The 19071-nt window shown below is 50.8% G+C and overlaps 2 protein-coding genes across 2 annotated transcripts; both read right to left on the reverse strand.

Annotated features, from left to right (window-relative positions):
- Nucleotides 1–1749: 1749 nt before the first annotated feature.
- On the reverse strand, nucleotides 1750–5613 carry CLDN19 (claudin 19). The gene is made up of 5 exons (XM_015818870.1): nucleotides 5391–5613; nucleotides 3949–4113; nucleotides 2759–2843; nucleotides 2346–2504; nucleotides 1750–1950 (listed from the first exon to the last, which is right to left on the reverse strand). The coding sequence occupies exons 1-5, from the start codon at nucleotides 5611–5613 to the stop codon at nucleotides 1917–1919; spliced, it is 666 nt and encodes a 221-aa protein (XP_015674356.1). The 3' UTR covers nucleotides 1750–1916.
- Nucleotides 5614–10294: 4681 nt separating this feature from the next.
- Nucleotides 10295–18940, reverse strand: P3H1 (prolyl 3-hydroxylase 1). Its single transcript, XM_015818863.2, has 15 exons — nucleotides 18515–18940; nucleotides 17058–17210; nucleotides 16404–16593; nucleotides 15481–15612; nucleotides 14874–15017; nucleotides 14291–14376; nucleotides 14009–14061; nucleotides 13384–13505; nucleotides 13160–13287; nucleotides 12748–12843; nucleotides 12346–12496; nucleotides 11906–12023; nucleotides 11676–11751; nucleotides 11278–11418; nucleotides 10295–10528 (listed from the first exon to the last, which is right to left on the reverse strand). Exons 1-15 carry the CDS (start codon nucleotides 18938–18940, stop codon nucleotides 10394–10396), a joined length of 2151 nt encoding a protein of 716 aa, XP_015674349.1. The 3' UTR covers nucleotides 10295–10393.
- Between the last annotated feature and the right edge of the window lie 131 nt (nucleotides 18941–19071).

The raw sequence follows: 19071 nt of genomic DNA on the forward strand, positions 1-19071 counted from the left end.
TCCTTCCTTCCTTCCTTCCTTCCTTCCTTCCTTCCTTCCTTCCTTCCTTCCTTCCATTTTCTATGGCTGAGCAAAAATACAAAGAAACAAGAAAGAAAGAATTTGTGCTGAAAAACAAGTAAAAAACTTACCTTGACAATGGATGGGCGGTCCAGGAACCTGCTCCGCTTTGTAAAAAGATAGGCTATCTGGACTCCATGCCCCCAATTTTGGGGTAAATCAATCCAATATCTTTATGAATTAGGGGTAAAGATTTGGGCCAGGGAAACCAGATGAAAAACCAGCCTTCAGAATTTATTTCTGAAATCAAAGTGGTCTTTTCATTTAAGGCTGCCCGCTCTCGTGATCGAAATGATTCGAATCGGGGGGGGTTAAATGTTGCTTTTTATGTCCGTCCGGCTTTGGGATTTAAGGGCTGATGGGCTCCCTCGCAATTAAAATGCTTATGGGTCAGGAAGCACCCAGGTGGACGCTGACATCTTCAAAAACTTGGCACGGGAAAAATCAACTCTGTGGTTACTCCATCTGTCATGTTTTTGAAGGCACAAGGGGTGTGTGTGTGCTGGGCTATTAATCATTCCAATTAATTTGTCTCAAAAGAATAACAACGGGGGCACCTCTTATACAAAAAATGGAAGATTTTGAAGAGCGACTGCGTGGCGGGCTGCAAATCTATTTTTTTTTTTTTGAAATAGCAATTTTCTTAAAAATTATAATGAAAAAGGAGAAAAGCTCAATCCGTACAGGTCCTCGACTTTCGTCAGTTCATTTAGCGACCGAAGTTACAACGGGACTGAGAAGAGTAACTCGAAAGTAACTTTTGATCACGTGACCCTGGGGGTGCTGCAACAGTCATAAGTGTGAGAAACGGGCGTAAATGGAACGGCCACTAAACAAACTGTTGTAAGAACTAGATACTAGCTGTATCTTTGCAAGAGGGCGTAAAGCAATCTCCAAACGTTATTCATTGGCGGATTGAAAATATTTCCACCCTTCTTCCCGTTAAAAAATATCACAGCATGTTGCTGCGATGCACAATAAGGCTTTGTGAGTGCCAAAACGAGAAGTTTGAGCTTCACTCTTGCAGAATTTTTTTTTTCTTTTAGAGAGGAAAGTCTCGCCCAGTCCAGCAAAATCCCAGCTGGATGCCGAAAACCCCAGGAGAACAAACTTTGCAGCCTTCCACTCCAGCTGTTTCTTTGCAGCTTCAGTTTGTGCAGAAAAATTAGATTAATGAGGGTTTCCTGTAAGCGCCCCGGTCCCACCCCCCATTTTTCCCCAAAAAAATTTAAAAAGAGGTTGGGTTGAACAACCACGTTTGAAGAGCAGCCTGGCTGATTTCAGGAGTCTCTGCTACTGAATAAGAGACTGCAGAGTTGGAAGGGACCTTGGAGGTCTTCTAGTCCAACCCCAGCTCAAGTAGAAGACCCTAGACCATTTCAATCAATCAATCAATCAATCAATCAATCAATCAATCAGAATAGAGCTGGGAGAGATCTCAGAGGTCTTCTAGTCCAACCCCCAGCTCAAGTAGGAGATCTTATACCATATCAATCAATCAATCAATCAATCAATCAATCAATCAATCAATCAATCAATCAATCAGAATAGATCTTTTAAGAGTTGCCAACGGAAATGTTTTAAGAAGACCATCTTACAGTACAAAGCGACCGAATACAAGAATTTATTGACTCATTTATTTTTAAAAAAAGTAGAACATGATCTCATCAAATGGGGCACACACACAAAAGTTAAAAAGCGGTTTTATTCTACCAAAAACGGCGGTTTCCTTTTCTGCCTTTCACTTCCCCCCCACACAAAAAAAGACACCCTGAATGTTGGAAAACTAATTTTAAGTTTAAAATTATTTTAAGATCTTTACTACCACCTTCTTGGGCTTCACATATCGGAAGGTGTTATACGCACTGGTTGCCCCTTTTGACGGGGGGCCTGAAAAAAGGGAAAAAAGGGGGGGGAAACAGAAAAAAAAAGAGGGCTGTTAGTTGCAAAACTATAAATGCGAGGAAAGCTGTGTTTGTGTGTGTGTGTGTGTTTGTGCACACCCACCCTGCCATTTTTTGCAAAGCTGGGGGGGAAGGGGGGAGGGGCCCAGTGCTTTCCCAGGCGTGAATTGGGAAGCCCACCGACCCCCCCACTTTCCTGTACGAAAAGCAACCCTGAGACTTGTAAAAAGGGAAGTGTACCCAGAGGCCATCTAGTCTGACCCGCCCTCCTTCCGAACTGAGAATGGCACACAGGTTCTACGTGTCCAGCCTCCTCCGGGAAGGTGTCCCCACCGGGTCACGCGGGAAGAGATCCAAGCAAGGGGGGGGCCTTAGACGTACTCTCTCGTTGTCGTGGTTGTCGAAGGTTGCGACTGGCGGTAATATTGCTGCTGCCGCCTTTCCTCCGGTTTGGGGCAGGAGCAGGAGAGGAAACTGCCCCCCAGGATCAGCAAACTGGCGGCCGACCAGCCCACGAACAGAGCGGGTCCGAATTCGTACCTGGAAGAAACCGGCTTCGTTAAAAACAGAACCAGGTTCTAACCGGGATCCCACCAATGCTGGTTTGTTATCCCGCGGACTGGATGGCCTGTTTTGACTTCTGAGAAAGCTAATTCGTGGCCGTGTTATTTTAAAAAAGAAAGAAAAAGAGAAAGAAAAGAAAAAAAAGCTCGGGGCACGGAAATTCCGAATTAGGAAACTTAGGGTTAGAAAAGGCGATCCAGACGCAGGCCCAAAATGGCGCCTCTACTCACTTGGCATTCATGGGGGTGCCGGGGTTGAAGAAATCGTAGGTCACGCGTGAGGCGTACCACGAAACGGCCCCGGCTGTACACAGCCCTGCAAGAGAAAAAGATAAAAGTGTGTGTCTGTGTGTTGGGGGGGGGGGGAAATCCTTCCTTCCTTCCTTTTCTCTCCTTCCTTCCTCCTGTCCTTTTCTCTTTCCTTCCTTCCTTCCTTCCTTCCTTTTCTCTCCTTTCTCTCCTTCCTTCCTTCCTCCCTTCCTTTTCTCTCCTTCCTTCCTCCTGTCCTTTTCTCTTTCCTTCCTTCCTTCCTTCCTTCCTTCCTTCCTTCCTTCCTTCCTTCCTTCCTTCCTCCCTTCTTCTCTCCTTTCTCTCCTTCCTTCCTTCCTTTTCTCTTTCCTTCCTTCCTTCCTTACTCCCTCCCTCCCTTCCTTTTCTCTCCTTCCTTCCTCCTGTCCTTTTCTCTTTCCTTCCTTCCTTCCTTCCTTCCTCCCTTCCTCCCTCCCTCCCTTCCTTTTCTCTCTTTTCTCTCCTTCCTTCCTTCCTTCCTTCCTTCCATCCCTCCCTCCCTCCCTCCCTCCCTCCCTCCCTCCTTCTTCTCTCCTTCCATCCCTCCATCCCTCCCTCCCTTCTCTCTCCTTTCTCTCTTTCCTTCCTTCCCTCCTTCCCTCCCTCTTCTCTTTCCACCCAGCAGCACAATTCCTTCAAACACTCCCACAAGAGGAATTTTGTTCCCTATTTCACCCCCACCCCTGACCAGAATGTGGATGCAGGTCCCTCCCTCCTTACAAGAATTCCATAATATCTTTATTTTGGCCCTTGACCAGCACAGGGTAAAGCCTGAGATCAACAGACAATGCCTTTTCCCGTCCTCCCTCCCTCCCTTCCCCTGCTTCCTTTCCTTTCCTCTTTCTTTCTTTTCCTTTCCTTCCCTTCCTTTTTCTCCTCCCTTCCCTTTCCTTCTCCTTTCCTCCCTTCCCTTCTTTTTTCTCCTCTGTTCCCCATTCCTTTTCCTTTCCTCTCCTCTCTTCGCTCCCTTCCCTTCCCCATTCTTTTCCTTTCCCTTCCCCTCTTTCAGCCTTTTTCTCTCTCTGTCTTTTTCGTTTCCTGCCCTTATTTCTTCCTCCAATTAATTGATTTTCAGGCTAGGTGTTTTTTTGGTTTTTTGTTTTTTAAATAAATGCTTCCAAATTTTCCCTTACCAGCCAGGAGGAAAAGGACGCCTCCCAAGACGGCAATCCAGCTTTTAGCCACGGGATTCTGGTCTCCCACTTTGGTACACTTCATGCCGGTCACGCTGACAATCGTCCCCACAAAGCCCAGGAGGATGGAGACCACCATCAGGGCCCGAGACGTCTGGATGTGAACTGCAAGGCAAGGCAGCGTTGGATCACGTGCAGAGTGGAAAAGCGGCGAGAACGTGCCAGGAGGGGGGGGAGCAGTCAATACAGGTAGTCCTTCATTTACGACCGACCACAAGGGAGCCCCCAAATTTCCTGTCCCTTCCAAGCAAGACAGCTGTTGCCCCGTTTTACGACCTCCCTTGTTGTTAAGTGAATCACTGCACTTGTTAAGTTAGCCACGCGGTCGATAAGCGAATCAGGCTTCCCCCATTGGCTTTGCTGGTCAGGAGGTCGTAAAAGGGGGCATTACGTGACCCCGGGACGCTTGCAAAACCGTCGTAAACACGAGTCAGTTGCCAAGCGTCTGAATTCGGAACACGTGACCGTGGTCGTTAAGTGTGAATAATGGTCACATGCCCAGGCGACGAGAAGTTTGGTAAAGAAATAAAATAAAAATGAACAGCTAAGGCACATCCCTCCCCAATCCAATTTTTCAAGGATTATCCTGGGGAATTTTAGGTTCTTAAAGACACCCACGCCTGGGAGTTTAATTGGGAAAAAAACCCCAAATTTATCCAAAAGAGTAAGAAGAAGACCAGATAATTTTTTTCCTCCTGGGTGGAAACCTCCCCAAACCTCTCCGAAACCATCAGATTTATTTTGGCAAAAACTTGCAGGGATCCACGCCCGTCTCCCACCCGGGGCATTCCTGTTCCACGCCGCTCCCTCGACCGGGACATCCTCGCCCAGCCGGGCAGGACCCAAGTCAACAGAAACGAAATTCTTCCAGGAAAAAAAGAGAAACATTTTTTTTTAAAAAAAAACCCAGGTCGGGAAGCCTTTGGAGCTGAGCACAAAATCCAAATATTCTCACCGTGGCCAAACAAGCCGCGGGAGACAGATTTTGAAGGCGCGAAAGTTTCACGCGTGTCGGAGCTCCGTTCCCACGACCCGGGTTAAAAAGAAAAAGAAAAGAAGGAAAAAAAAACAGGTCGGGAAGCCTGAAAGACTGAAGCCTTCGGAGCCGAGCCAAAAAAAACCAAATTTCCCCGCACCGTCGCCTCCCAAAAAAGTTTCACGCGTGTCGGAGCTCCGTTTCCCACGACCCGGGTTTTAAAAAAAAAAAAGCAGAAATGCTAAGCCAAGCAAAGCGAGAGATCTACCCCCCCCCCACTTCCCCCTGCCTCGTCCCCAGCCACGGGTGCTTTTGTCAGCGCGCGTGGAGGGCGCGCAGTTCGTTCCCTGCCGGGGCGAGCGCGCCTCTGAGCGCGCGCAAAGCGCCTCCACACACGCGCACGCACCGTCCAGCGAGAGCAGCGACTCGTGCAGCTTGCATTGCACCTGCCCGGTGCTTTGCGCGGCGCAGCTCATCCACAGCCCCTCGTAGAGACCCACGGCCGTGATGATGGCGTCCCCCGCGTACGAGCTCTGCTTCCACTGGGGCAGCGCCAAGGCGCAGATGGCGGCCGCCCAGCCGGCCAGCGCCAAGAAGTAGCCGGTCAGCTGCAGCCCCGCGCTGGCCATCCTGGAGCCCCACTGCCCGCGTCTCGCCTGGCTTGGCCTGGCCGCGGGAGGAGCCCGCCCGCCTCCTCGGGGCGGGAGGCAGGCTCGCCGGAGGCGGAGGACGGGAGCTGGACGGGCGCCAGGGATGGGAGACCACCGGGCAGAGACAGAGGTGGGTGCTGGGCGGCCCGGACAACGGGAGCGTTTGGATGCGCTCGGGTTGCGCACCCTCCCGCAGGGAGGATGGGAGCTGGACTCGAGCCAGGATGGGAGACCACCGGGCAGAGCCCGAGGTGAGTGCTGGGCGGCCCGGACAACGGGAGCGTTTGGATGCGCTCGGGTTGCGCACCCTCCCGCAGGGAGGATGGGAGCTGGACTCGAGCCAGGATGAGAGACCACCAGGCAGAGCAAGAGGTGAGTGCTGGGCGGCCCGGACAACGGGAGCGTTTGGATGCGCTCGGGTTGCGCACCCTCCCGCAGGGAGGATGGGAACTGGACTCGAGCCAGGATGAGAGACCACCAGGCAGAGCAAGAGGTGAGTGCTGGGTGGCCCGGACAACGGGAGCGTTTGGATGCGCTCGGGTTGCGCACCCCCCCGCAGGGAGGATGGGAGCTGGACTCGAGCCAGGATGGGAGACCACCGGGCGGAGCCCGAGGTGAGTGCTGGGCGGCCCGGACAACGGGAGCGTTTGGATGCCCTCGGGTGGCGCACCCTCCCGCAGGGAGGATGGGAGCTGGACTCGAGCCAGGATGGGAGACCACCGGGCAGAGCCCGAGGTGAGTGCTGGGCGGCCCGGACAACGGGAGCGTTTGCATGCGCTCGGGTTGCGCACCCTCCCGCAGGGAGGATGGGAGCTGGACTCGAGCCAGGATGGGAGACCACCGGGAGAGCTAGAGGCAGGCGCTGGGGAGCAGCAGCCGGGAAAACAGGAGCGTTTGGATGGGCTTGGGAAACCTCCGGGAGCAGGAAAGCTGGATGCGCGCCAGGATGGGAGACCACTAGGAAAGCTAGAGGTGGGTGCTCCCAGAAAAGAGGAGCATTTGGATGCGCTCGGGAAACTTCCGGAAGCATGGGAGCTGGACTCTCGCCAGGATGGGAGACCACCGGGAGAGGCAGAGGTGGGTGCTGGGCAGCGGCAGCCCGGAAAACAGGAGTGTTTGGATGCGCTTGGGATGCCTCTCCCCCAGGGAGAATGGGAGCTGGATTTTTGATAGAGCAAGGGGAGGCGCTGGGGAGCAGCAGCCCGGAAAACAGGAGCGTTTGGATGCACTCAGGATGTCCCCCGGAGAATGGGAACTGGACTCTCGTCAGGATGGGAGAGGCAGTGGTGAGCACCGTGTGTTAACCTTCCATTGTGTGTGTATATACTATACGTACGTATGTGTGTGTGTACCGTATCATACCATAATAATACTATACCATAATTAATGCAATATTATACCTAGTTAGTTTTGCCATTCTCCAAATTTTGAGTTCCCAATCAGGTAGTCTAAATGCTGCCTTGACTTCTTGGATTGAGCAAAAAAAAAAATTTCTTGACACTGACGCGCAATGATGTGTTGGTTTATTTCCTTTCCCGAGATAAACACGGTCCAGATTGTGGTTTTATTTCTAATAGAAATTCCCAGATTTTCCTGCACGGATGTCAGTCCCTCTTTTCACTTCTAACAAAGTATCCTGGCCCCTCTGAACCTCACCCCCCCCCACTTGGGGTCCAGGGAATTCCTTTTTTGCTCCCCTCTTCCTGTGGCTATCCACGGTGATCCCCCTGGACCCCCAAACCTGGGTTTGTTGGCTCCCATAGCAAACCAGGTTTGCAAGAACGAAGGCCTGGAATCCGGTGGTAAAGATCACCAACACAAGCCGAAAAAACGTTAGCATTCAACTTGGCCCTGGATCGCTGGTGCACAAAGGCATTCTGCAGACCTGACCTGCTGGAACACACTCCCCCCCATGTGCACACACACACACAAACACACCCCTTCGAATTTTTCGGCTCTGCTGGCAGAGAGAACATGAGCAAGCATGCTAATCAGGTCAAAATGTTGCATTTTGATGCAAGGCGCGCTTTGTGTCCGAAGATTGTGGGGGCTGCTTTGCCATTTCGCCTGGAATCCGAGTGGGTTGCGTTTGTCAACAAAAAAAGGCATTGACACACACCAGGCTGGCATGTGTCCTGCAAGAATGTGTGCCACTTTTATGGGTTTTTTTGTGTGTGTGTGTCGCATTTTGTAAAAGATGCTTTGAGCTTCTCCAAGAAAATCAGGCATCCGTCTCTGTTTAAATAATTACGAGTGTCCGTTCAATGGAAGCCGTTGTCAGAGACAATCATACATTAATTGATAGCTAATCAATTATGATTATTATTGATCGGTGCTGCCGACCACTGAACCTCTGAAGGATCTTTTTGTCTTTTCCGGTGTTTTTAAGTTCTAAACAAAGTACAGAAAATCCCGTTTTTTGGAGAGGGAGAAATGTCCGAACATCTGCAAAGAGAGACTCTTAAAAGGGAACTGAGACATTAATAATGTATTTTTCCAATTGTTGGACGTTATACAGGTAGTCCTCGACTTACGATTCATTTAGGGACAGTTCAAAGTTCAAACCATTCTTTTAGGGACGTTGGCACTGAAAAAAGTGACTGACGTTAAGTTTTTCACACTTAAAACAACCGTGGCCACAATCACGTGATCCAAATTCAGACGCTTGGCCACTGACTCGTATTTATGACGGTCGCAGTGTCCCCCCAGGATCACGTGATCCCTTGTGTGACTTTCTGACAATCAAAGTCAATGGGGGAAGCCCAGTTTTGCTTCACAATTGTGTAACTTAACAAATGCAACGATCCGCTTAACAACAGGGGTTAAGAAAAGTTGTAAAACGGGGCCAAAACGCACCTAACCGATGTTTCCCCTTAGCAACATAAATGTTGGGCAAATGTTGTGATTGTTAAGTCAAGGATTACCTATACTTCACTTAGAAACCGTTCAAAGTTACAACCAGGCTGGAAAAGGCGGTCCTCGTACTTACGGCCGTCGCAGCATCGCCCCCACAGGAACAAAATTCGGGCTCTTGGTAACTGGCATGTATTTACAATAGTTTGCAGCGTCCCGGGTTCGGGTGATCGCCGTTTGCAAACACACATACACACACACACACACCCCAAACCAACAAAGTCAACAGAGGAAGCTGGATTCGCTTAACGACCACGCACTGCACTGATTCGCTTAACAACGGAGGCGAAGGGAATTTATGAAACTCCATCCGACGTTATGGACGACTGGGAAATGCTCGTAGGCAGGAACAGACAGCCTTCAAGGGCCGCCCCAGCAACGCTGCCCTGTGGTAGTCTAAGGGGGGGGAAAACGCGTGAATTCCTTTGGAATTCTGGGAACGGTCGTAACCTGAGAAGCAGCTGACCCGCTTAGGAGCAGATTTAAGGTGAAACCGAGAAGTTGAGCGTGACCGGATTGTTAATGAGAACGGTTAAATATTTGCAAGTTGGAGACGAGTGAGAATTGCGCACGAGGGAAGGAGGAACTGGTCATTCCGGGATTTAGTATTTTGAGAACATGGTGCATTACAGCTTTTTTTTTTTCTTCTCCCTCTCCAACTGGGGCAAATGCCTCCACTAGCCAACTTCACCCACCCTGGTTTGTTTGAAAAAACAAGCCAGCATGGACAGGCTTAAATGATAAACCACGGTTTGCTAGGCATGTCCTGCCCCAAAGGATGACAGAGAAACTCCAGTTGAAAAGCGAGACGGTAAAATCGGGCCCAGGGCTTAATAAATGCCCGCTTGCCGATGGGCGAGAGGCGGGGATGATGGGAGAAGTAGTCCAAGGATCGGTAGTTAAGTTATCAATTGCTTGCTGTTACTTCTGGAGGAGACCAAGCTCCATCCAATTTGCTGCCAAGGGAAATTGCCAAGTTTGGGGAGCTTTTATCATTCTTTTCCGGGCTGGGAACGATGGGAGCTGTAGTAGTGTCCCAGGTTGAGACATTACTGCTGATTTTTCTAGAAAAATGAGAATTTTTCCCTGCTTCTTTCTGCCGTGTTTCGCTCTCTCCTTGAGGAGAAAGCCTCGTAAAATAAATTCAATAAAGGCCAATTGTTTCACTTTTCCGGTTTTTTTTTTTTTTGTGGGTCTGTTTTTTTTGTGGGCCGATCACAAACCAGGCTGTTTTCTCAAGGATTTTAATCTTTCGACGAAGTGCACGCCTTAAATATACCTTTCCTTTCCTTTCTTTAATTAAATTTTCCTTCTCTCTCCGGTCTAAAATTGTCCTGCTCAAAATATCCGCGTTTAAAGAGTTCAAAGGCAAGTTCGAGCCAAGAGCGTTGCAAAAAATGCCTTTACAGCGAGTAAATGCCAAGCACTTGAATTTTTGATCCCGGCTGTGACGGTCGTAAGTTTGAAACACCGGCCCTTTTTTTCAGTGCCATTGTAACTTTGAACGGTCACTAAGTCGAGGACTATTAAGGGACACGAACAGCCTGTCTCCTGGAGATGGAAGTTTTCCAGGAAAATTTTTTATCCGAAGCAAGGATAGTCCATCCCCCTGGGGCAGGGGGATGGACTAGAGGACCTCCAAGGTCCGCTATGACTTTGCGAGCACCGTCATTCGAGGAATGGGGAAAGGGGGTACCCCGATATCTCCTGCCTATATTCTGGGAGCTGTTTACAGTTAATTTTTTCTCTCTCTCTCTCTTGCCCCCGAGACCAATAATCCACACCCCATTGTTTCGGTGCCCCCAAATCCTGCTGTTTGAACCAGCTGTGCACCCCAGATATTGAGCTATAGTTCGTCTTTCTTTTCGGCCTCTTTGGGGGGCGTTTTGGCCTCTTCCGGGCTCGGTCCCATTTCGGGGGGCAATTTGGTTTCTTCGGTTTTGAAGAGCATCCGAACCAAATCATCGGCTTGTATCCTCTCCTGGGGTAAAACAGGGGGGGGGGGGGTAAGAGAGAAAAAAAGGGGTGCCCGTTTTAACTAAGTATGGCTGGAAAAGGCACTTTGCAACCCGTGGACTTCAATTCCCAGAATTCCTCAGCCGGCATCCATTTTGACGGCCCTGCGAGGGCTGTAGCCTTCGCAGCCTTGAGCAAATTTTTGAGGTGCAGGGAGAGGAAGCGTCGGGGACACTGAGGACTAGTTACACGCGACCCTCCAATGAAGACAGTAAAAAAAAAGAAGTAAAGAAGAAACAGAAAGGAAAAAGAAATATTTTCTTTTGCAGCCCTGAGCAAGTTTTTGAGGCGCAGGGAGAGGAAGAGTTGGGGACACTGAGGACTAGCTACTTTTCACCCTCTGATAAAGAGAGGGGGGGGGAAAAAGTAAAGAAATAGAAAAGAAAAGCCGGGTTTTTTTGCAGCCTTGAGCAAATTTTGGGGGTGCCCGGAAAGGAGGAGCCAGGAACACTGAGGACTAGTTACACGCGACCCTCCAATGAAGACAGGAAAAAAAGAAAAAAAAATAACAGAGAAACAGAAAGGAAAAAAGGAAGTATTTTCTTTTGCAGCCCTGAGTCAAATTTTGGAAGTGCAGGGAGAGGAAGGGCCAAGGGACATTGAGAACTAGCTACTTGTGACCCTCCAATACAAAAAAAAATAAATATGATTTTGAGAGGGCAGCCATTTTGACTTTTTTGACCCGACCCGGGTCCAAAGAGGCGGCGCACTCACCCGTTCGGTCTGGCGGGGATCCAGCGTAAACCACAAGGCGATGGCGCAGCGCTGGCCCTTCGTGACGGCTTTCACGCCGTGAGGGTTTTCCGATCCGGCCGAGAAGCCCACCGCCCGTCCGCAGTGGGGTCTCACCTCTGCCTGAAGGGAAAATTGGGGTATGGGGGGGCAGGGGGATCCCCAAAGCAGTTAAGTGGGTAATCCTCATTTTCCCCCCTCCCCAAATCCATCACGGCTCCCTCGCTTGCTGGCTCCCAACAGATGCCATTGAATGACCTTTGAACGGTCATTAAATGAAACAGTTGTAAGCCGAGGACTAAGCATCAAAGCAGGATGCAAATGATAAAATAAAAAACTAGGGGCTGAACCCCACAACTGGAAACGCCGAACGTGCTTACCGTCACGGTGGTGGCGTCCAACTCGGTAAAATAGAATTCTCCTCCTTCGAAATCGCCGTTTAGATAAAGGATGGCGCTGGGAAGCAATAAACAGCTTTTCTTTACTGGGAGATTAAACCCCAAGGAGCAAAAAATAAAATAAAATAAAATCTGATTTTTTTCCCCCCCTTGGCTTAATCGACCGGATCCTAAAAGGAGACGCTTCCTGATCTTTCATCAGGCAAACTCACCTGTAATCCCGAAAGGTGTACGCGGGGGGCTCCTTGACACACACCAGAGCCTCGGCGTTGAGGATGCAGTTGTCCACATGGACAGGGTGGCTGGGATCCGTCCGGTCCGCCTGCTTATCTAGGGGAGAGACAGGAAGATCCCTTTGGATCTCCTCCCCTCCCAACCCCCAATCTGGTCTCCCCCACCCCCAAGACTGGGCATCCTGCCTAGCTGGGTTGAAAAAAACAAAGCTGAGACGCCGCAAGTTTCTAGTCCTCGTGGCAAGCTAGAAATTCACGCTCTGCAAAAGCCGAGCGAGGAAAAACTTAGGGGGGTGGGATTCTCACCCCTCCTTTCTACTCCCCCAGCCTCAACCTGGCCTTTGTGTCTTTTTGGTCTAAGTCAATGGTCTTCACACACACACACACACACACACAGAGAGAGTTGTCTACCTGCTTACCTTCGATGGCCGTCCGGCACACCAGGTGAGAATAGGAGAAATGCAGAGGGGCATCCAGGCGGAAATAGGACTCCATCACGCGACGGACTTTCTCCGTGGCATTGTAGTAGAGATAGGCGCTCTGCATGGGGACTCGGCCTTCCTGCCCCAGCTGTGGGCGAGACCCGCACCCGGGGTCACACCCCAAATTCAAAACCAGGATCTCCCACCGTCGGGAGGAGGAGGGAGCCATGCTCGGTTTTAGGCATCAGTTTGGGACCTGTCTTTCCAGAGGCTGGGATTCTAGTCCTCATGATGTCTCCAGCAGGGGGTTGGACTAGAAGACCTCTTAAGGACCCCGTGTTTCTATGATTTCAGGGAACGGCTCCCCAATCCCAGAGGTCTGCTCTCTCGGAGGGTTACCTTGAGGGCTTTGAGGACTGTCACCCCATAGAAGGTCTCACTGGGCGTGTGGGGGGAAGTTTGGCCCCTGTAACCGTCCCCCGCCGAAGCCGCTGCCTGCAATTCAAATATCAGATATAACACAGATAAAATTTGTTCCATTTTTTTTTTTTGCCCCGATTGGGAAAAGAAAACTCCAGTTTTGCGATAGAAGGAAAACTCCAAACTTTTGCTCAGTCCCATTTATTTAAAAGATAAAAATGCCCAAAAAAAGAAAAAAAAAAGAGGAATTTTTAAGTTCACTTTGGCTCTTTACTCAGGCAGAGAAGGCAACGCTGCCATCTAGTGGCCAAAACAAATCACCACAAGTAGTACGAACAAAACAACAAGGGGAAGGCTTAAGGGATTACAAAACCCATGGTGCGTTACTCACATTTGTGAGCTTTTGCAACGTCCGGCACTCTTCTTCGGAGAGGAGTCCGTCCACCACCACACGCTGGGACCCGTTCAGGACCTTGGAGTTCATGGTCACTTTGAGCTCGTCGTACACCAATGGACCCCCTGAGGATTGGCGGGAAATAAAAACACAAACCCTTGACTCGTATTTACGACGGTCGCGACTTAGGATCTCCCAGGACCCCAATTTTCGGGCCTCACCTTCCCGTACGAGTTTACTCATGTCGGAAGATTCCTTGGTTTTCCCCTCCACCAGATGCTCGATCTCCTTCATGAGATTACCGATCTCCTCTGAGATCCGAGCCGCCGTCTCGCGTTCAATCCTGCGGAGTTCAGAGTGGAAATTTTGAAAAACGGGCATCGGCTTCCGGTTTTAAGGGGGAAAAAAAGGCACCCTTGGGGACCCACGGATCCATTTAGTGACCACAGCATTCGCTTAACACCCAGGGCAAAAAAAATAAAAATAAAAAATGGCTATTCTGCCAGCGAGCCAGGGAATTTTCTGCCATGCGGATAAATCTTCCCAGAGAGGCTTATTAGAATAGAATAGAGCTGGAAGGGACCTTGGAGGTCTTCTAGTCCAGCCCCCGCTATTATTCATGTCGGGCTGATATTGCTGTGATTTTTCTGCTCATTACAGCTAATCCTCGATTTATAGCAATTCGTTTCGCGACCGTTTGAAGTGGCAACAGCACCGGAAAAAGGTGACTTAGGACCGGTTTCACACTTACGACCGTTGCATCATCCCTGCGGTCACGGGATCAAAATTCAGATGCTTGGCAAATGGCTCGTATTTATGACGGGGGCAGGGATCATTCTTACTTACTTTTGTTTTTCTTGAAGTCTTCTGGGAATCACTTCTTCCGGGGTCCACGTGTCCTTCGAAGCAAGATCAGGACAGTAAAAAAAAAAAACAGCCACGCCATTCTGGACAAAACACTGTCCAGTCCAACGTTTCTCAACTTTGGCAGTTTTAAGACGGATGGACTTCAACTCCCAGAATCCCCCAGCCGGCCTGCTTTAAGATGTGTGGACTTCAACTCCCAGAATCCCCTTAAAACTTGTTTAACCTATTTTCTGTTCCTTGGAAAATATAGCTTTTGCTTACCGGATCGATGAAAGGAATCCCGAAGGTGTCATAGGCGAAAAATAGCAATTCCTTTTCTAAAAGACTGCGCCGGTGATAAATCTGGACTTTCTGCAGCGGGGAAAAAAAAGCAGGAAAATGCTCAAAATTAGAGAAATGAGATCAGATTGATTCATTTGCCAGCCAGCTGACCTAATGGAGGTAATGTCCAAAGCAGTGTTTAAGATGTCTGGACCATTTGGTTCCCTGTCCTGGGCTGGACTAGATGATCTCCCAGGTTCTCTCTCATTGTAAAACCTTCTAGAATCCAATGCTTCCATTTGGTTTCCTGTCCTGGGCTGGACTAGATGATCTCCCAGGTTCCCTCTGATCTTAAAACCTTCTAGAATCCGATGCTTCCATTTGGTTCCCTGTCCTGGGCTGGACTAGACAGTCTCCCAAGTCCCCTCCAACCTTAATCATCCTACGCTTCAATTTGGATTCTTCGCCTCGACGGGGCTGGACTAGATGATCTCTACTTTCTTTCAGGAAAAGTAACTGCGGAGTTCAGCGGCAGCCGAGATCTGGAGGATACCCATGCGGAGGTGGAGGGGGGGGAGAAAACTTGCCTCTCTGGGCCTGATGTGCTCGGCCAGGTGCTCCCCCAACATGGCTGCGTAATAAGCCACATTTTGCTTCATCACGTCATGGTTTGGGAAAAAGAGCAGGTACGTTTTCGCGCATTCAACGGCCTTCCCGTAGTTGCCACCTGTGATGGAGCATTAGGAGAAAACTGGAACAATATCAAAATAATTTCACAGGGAAGGCTTCCCCCCCCCCCACTAAGGCGATAGCCGGACCATGCAGGAACATGTCTGCTTTGATTTAGCCAGCATTGATGGTTTAATGAGTGAGGACGGATTTACTCTTATCATGAGGCCGGCTTGATTTTCCCCGCTGCATCTGACAGACAATTGCTTTTCAGCTGCAGAAGCTGGGAGTCCACAAGCCCATCATCCCCAGCCTCTGCTGCCGAAATATTCTCACTTCTCCAGCAGCTTTGGAAATAATTCCAAACATCCCACCGAAAAGCCGCTGCAGGAAGAAACCAACATGCCCAGCGAAACTCAGTTTAAAGGCAGCCACCTTCCCGGAGAGACCCCCTCCTCGCCTGAAAGGCAAAGTGGGGTGCAATTAACGCCCCCCTCCCTTCTCTCCCCAACCCCACATACTGTTGTAATATGCAAACTGCAGATAGTTGAAATGAGACGGGAGGAAATCTTCGTTGGGTTTCTCCTGACCGGCTTCCTGTGCCAGTTCGTTCACACAGCCTTGCCTGCAACTCAACACTTGGGTGTAATGATCTGCCATGAAAAAGACCCCCCCCCAAAAGGGGATTATTCACAGGAAGCCATCTTGATCGAGTGTTCGGGCATCGTTCTAGGACAGGGGAGCGTTTCCCAACTTTAAAATGGGTGGACTTCAACTCCCAGAATCCCCCAGCCTGCATGTGGGGACTTCAACTTCCTGAAATCTCTAATGAGCCTATTTTGACTTCATTTCCCAGAATCCCCCAGCCAGCAGCACATGTGAACTCCCACAATTCCCAGGCTAGCATATATGGATTTCAATTCCCAGAATTCCTCAGCCAGCATGTGTGGATTTCAAGTCCCAGAATTCCCTAGCCAGCATTTATGGGTTTCATTTTCTGGTTGATTTTCAATGTTATCTCTCTTTTTTCATGGATTTGGGAGGTTTCCTACACTGTCCAGAGTCCCTTGGAATGGAGCGCTCATAATAAATTTAAACGAATAAATAAAAATCCCAGAATTCCTTAGTCATGAGTCCTCAACTCCCAGAATTCCCCCGCAGTGAATGCCTCTCATCCCCCTCTCCGTACGAGGCCCCGTTTCATTTCTCCTTAGAAAAGCATCTTCGTTTTAAGCCATATTAAAATAGGAGGACAAACATATTTCGGGATGAGCTAAAGAGAACCTCCATATCCAGGAGCAGAATATCTGATAACCAATTTTCTGAAAATCTTCGCAGGGTTGACCAAGTCGGGCATGCCGGATACACTGTCTTCTCCCACCCAGGGTCCCACTGCTTCCTGCCCAGGCTTATGGGACTTGTTGTCCTTTTTTCCTGCGCTCACCGATAAAGGCTTGATAGAAGTCAGCATTGTATTCGAGGTAGTTGTAACCATCGTAGTTATACGGGTCTTCGCAGAGGGCCCGGCACTCGGCGTCAGCTACCCAGTACTCGTTCAGCGCCTTCTCCAGGTGCAAAATGGCTGCCTGGGGGTTCTCTTCCGTGTAGTAACTCACACCCAGGTGGAAATTTTGCTAGAGAGAGAATCAGAGAAGGCAAAGCCAGCTTTAAACTCCAGGAAAGCAAAACTGGACCATTTTAGCATCTCCAGCTATTAATTCTCTTATAAATAGTCCTTGACTACTTATAATATCACTGGAGGTTTTCAAGAAGAGACTGGACAGCCACTTGTCTGAAACGGCCTAAGGTCTCCTGCTTGAGCAGGGGGTTGGACTAGATGACCTCCAAGGTCCCAGCTCTATTCTGATTGATTGATTGTTAGGGTCTCCTGCTTGAGCAGGGGGCTGGACTAGAAGACCTCCAAGGTCCCTTCCAGCTCTATTCTGAATCTGATTCCTAACAGTGGGATGACATTTAATCATAAATGTAATCGAAATTAAAAACTTAAATCGAATAAAGACATGCCCTGTATGATTCTTCCCCCATTCTTTTTCCGCAGTTCCATTTTTTTAAAAAAATTAATGCGATGCGTTCTCACCATGTGGGGCTTAGCCTCCAAATCGATGAAATCCGAGTCTTTGACACCAACCATCATTTGATAATAAGCCAAGTTCTGCCGCATCTCGGCGTGGTCCGGATTGGCCGAGAAAAATGTCTGGGCAGCCGCGACGGCCTTGCTCAGCTTGTTGATCTGACAAAGAAGAGAAATTCAGATTTATTTTTTTTTGGCCCTCCATCCCTGAAAATTTCAAAGAGTGCCACTGCATTTGGCCAACGGCAACAAGGAGGAACGAGTTATTAAATTAAACAACCACCTGGCTGGTCGCCTTTTGGGAAGATCAATTCTCACCCATCAGGTTGGGCTCTTTAAAAAGTTACGGATTAGCCCTGAGACTTATAGACCGCTTCACAGTGCTTTACTGCCCCTTTCTACAGTCATGGAAAGGAGGAAGGAGAATGAGAGGGAAAAAAGGAAGGAAAGTAGAGTGAGGGAAGAAAATTGAAGAAAGGAATAAAGGGGAGAGGAGGAGAGAGGAAGGTAGAGGAGAGAAGGGCGGAAAATGGAAAAAGAGAGAAAGAGTTAGAAAAAAGAAAGGAAAGGAAAGAGAGAAGGGAGGGCGGGAGGAAGGAAGGGAAGGAGGTGATGGATGGAAAGGAAAATAAAAATGAATGGGAAAAAGGAAGGAAAAAAGGAAGAGGAAGGAAGGAAGGAAGGAAGGAAGGAACGAAGGAAGGAAGGAAGGAAGGAAGGAAGGAAGGAAGGAAGGAAAAGAGAAGAGAAAGTGGAAAGAAAGGAGGGTGTGTGTGTGAGCACGAGTTTTGACCTGAAACTTTCCACTTTGCAATTTGGGCACTTACACACACACACACACACCCAAACCAGTCAAGGCCCAGAGAACGGGAGACCAAACCAAACCCCCCACTTGGAGAAACTTGAACCCACTCCCGAGGCTCCTCCATCCTCGTCTTAACCCCCCCGGCATCCCGGCTAAAACAAAGCCTGCGAGGAAGCGGCAGATGCCCGGGGGGGGGAGAGAGAAGGGGGCTTCACCCCCGTCCCGCATCCCCACCCGCGCCTCTTCCGACCGACCAGCGCGGGGCGGGCGGCGCCGAGACCCGGCGGAGCGGAGGCGGCGGGGCGAGCGGAGAGCGCGCAGCCCCCTCGACCGACGTGGCACCGGGCCCCTCCCACCGGGAGAGCCGAGCAGGCGGCGCCGCCCCCACCCCGAAAGAGTTGCCCCCCCCTCCCCCGATTGCGCGCTTCCTCGCTTCGGATTGGAACCCGAAGGGGCGCCGCAGGAGAGGAAAGAGCCGCGGGGAGGGCAGAGGAAAAACTTGCCAGGGCGCTTTTCCCGGGGCAGAGGCGGTGCTAACCGGGGGGGGGAGACGGAGACCCTCCCTAGCCCCCCAGGCCCCCTGCGCACCTCCCCAGACCCCTAGACCCCCCAGCGCATACTCCCAGACCCCTAGACCCCCCANCCCCCCCCCGCGCACCTTGAAATACGCCACTTGGAGGTAGTTGTAGGGGCTGCGCTTGCGGAACTCCAGGTTCACCTCCTCGCCCAGCTGGTAGCGGGACGGGCTGTCCGGCAGGCAGCGGCGGAGGCAGGCTGCGCGGCGGAGCAGCTGCTGGAAGAAGCGCAGGTCGCCCAGCGGGCGGCGCGGCTCCTGCGCGGGATCCTCGGCCGAGTGGTTGGCGGCGCAGCCCGAGCGGCAGCCGGCCAGGCGCTCCCGGTGCGCCACCCGCGCCCGCAGCGCCCGCTCCATCTGCAGGATGACCCCGGGCCAGTCCCCGCGGCTGTACGCCTCGGCCCCGGCCGCCAGCAGCTCGTCGGCCGGGCGGAGCTGCTCCGCGGAGCGCGATCCGTCGGCCGGGCACAGGATCGCGCGCAGAAGCAGCGCAAGCAGCAAGAGCAGCATCTCCGCGGGCGGCGGGCGAAGAAGGGCGCACAATGCCCGGGCTGGCAGGCTGGAGCTCCGCCCACCCGGCCACGCCCCACTCTCCCGCCCCGCCCTCTCTCTCTCTCCGAGCACCACGTGGCCGATGGAAT

This window comes from Protobothrops mucrosquamatus, unplaced genomic scaffold (assembly GCF_001527695.2).
Source record: "Protobothrops mucrosquamatus isolate PMUCROS unplaced genomic scaffold, P.Mucros_1.0 scaffold805, whole genome shotgun sequence".
Lineage (NCBI taxonomy): Eukaryota > Metazoa > Chordata > Lepidosauria > Squamata > Viperidae > Protobothrops > Protobothrops mucrosquamatus.

What these genes read in the sequence shown, in the direction of transcription:
- CLDN19 (XM_015818870.1), bottom strand. Translation starts at nt 5,613, where the DNA reads ATGGCCAGCGCGGGGCTGCAGCTGACCGGCTACTTCTTGGCGCTGGCC. An exon ending in CGTCCTTTTCCTCCTGGCTG is followed by an intron (nt 2,844 to 3,948) that starts GTAAGGGAAAAT and finishes TTTCTCTTGCAG; the next exon opens with GGCTGTGTACAGCCGGGGCC. An exon ending in ACAACCACGACAACGAGAGA is followed by an intron (nt 1,951 to 2,345) that starts GTACGTCTAAGG and finishes CCCTTTTTTCAG; the next exon opens with GCCCCCCGTCAAAAGGGGCA.
- P3H1 (XM_015818863.2), bottom strand. Translation starts at nt 18,940, where the DNA reads ATGCTGCTCTTGCTGCTTGCGCTGCTTCTGCGCGCGATCCTGTGCCCG. An exon ending in TCCAAGTGGCGTATTTCAAG is followed by an intron (nt 17,211 to 18,514) that starts GTGCGCGGGGGG and finishes CTTCTTTGTCAG; the next exon opens with ATCAACAAGCTGAGCAAGGC. An exon ending in AGACTTCAAGAAAAACAAAA is followed by an intron (nt 13,506 to 14,008) that starts GTAAGTAAGAAT and finishes TGAACTCCGCAG; the next exon opens with GATTGAACGCGAGACGGCGG.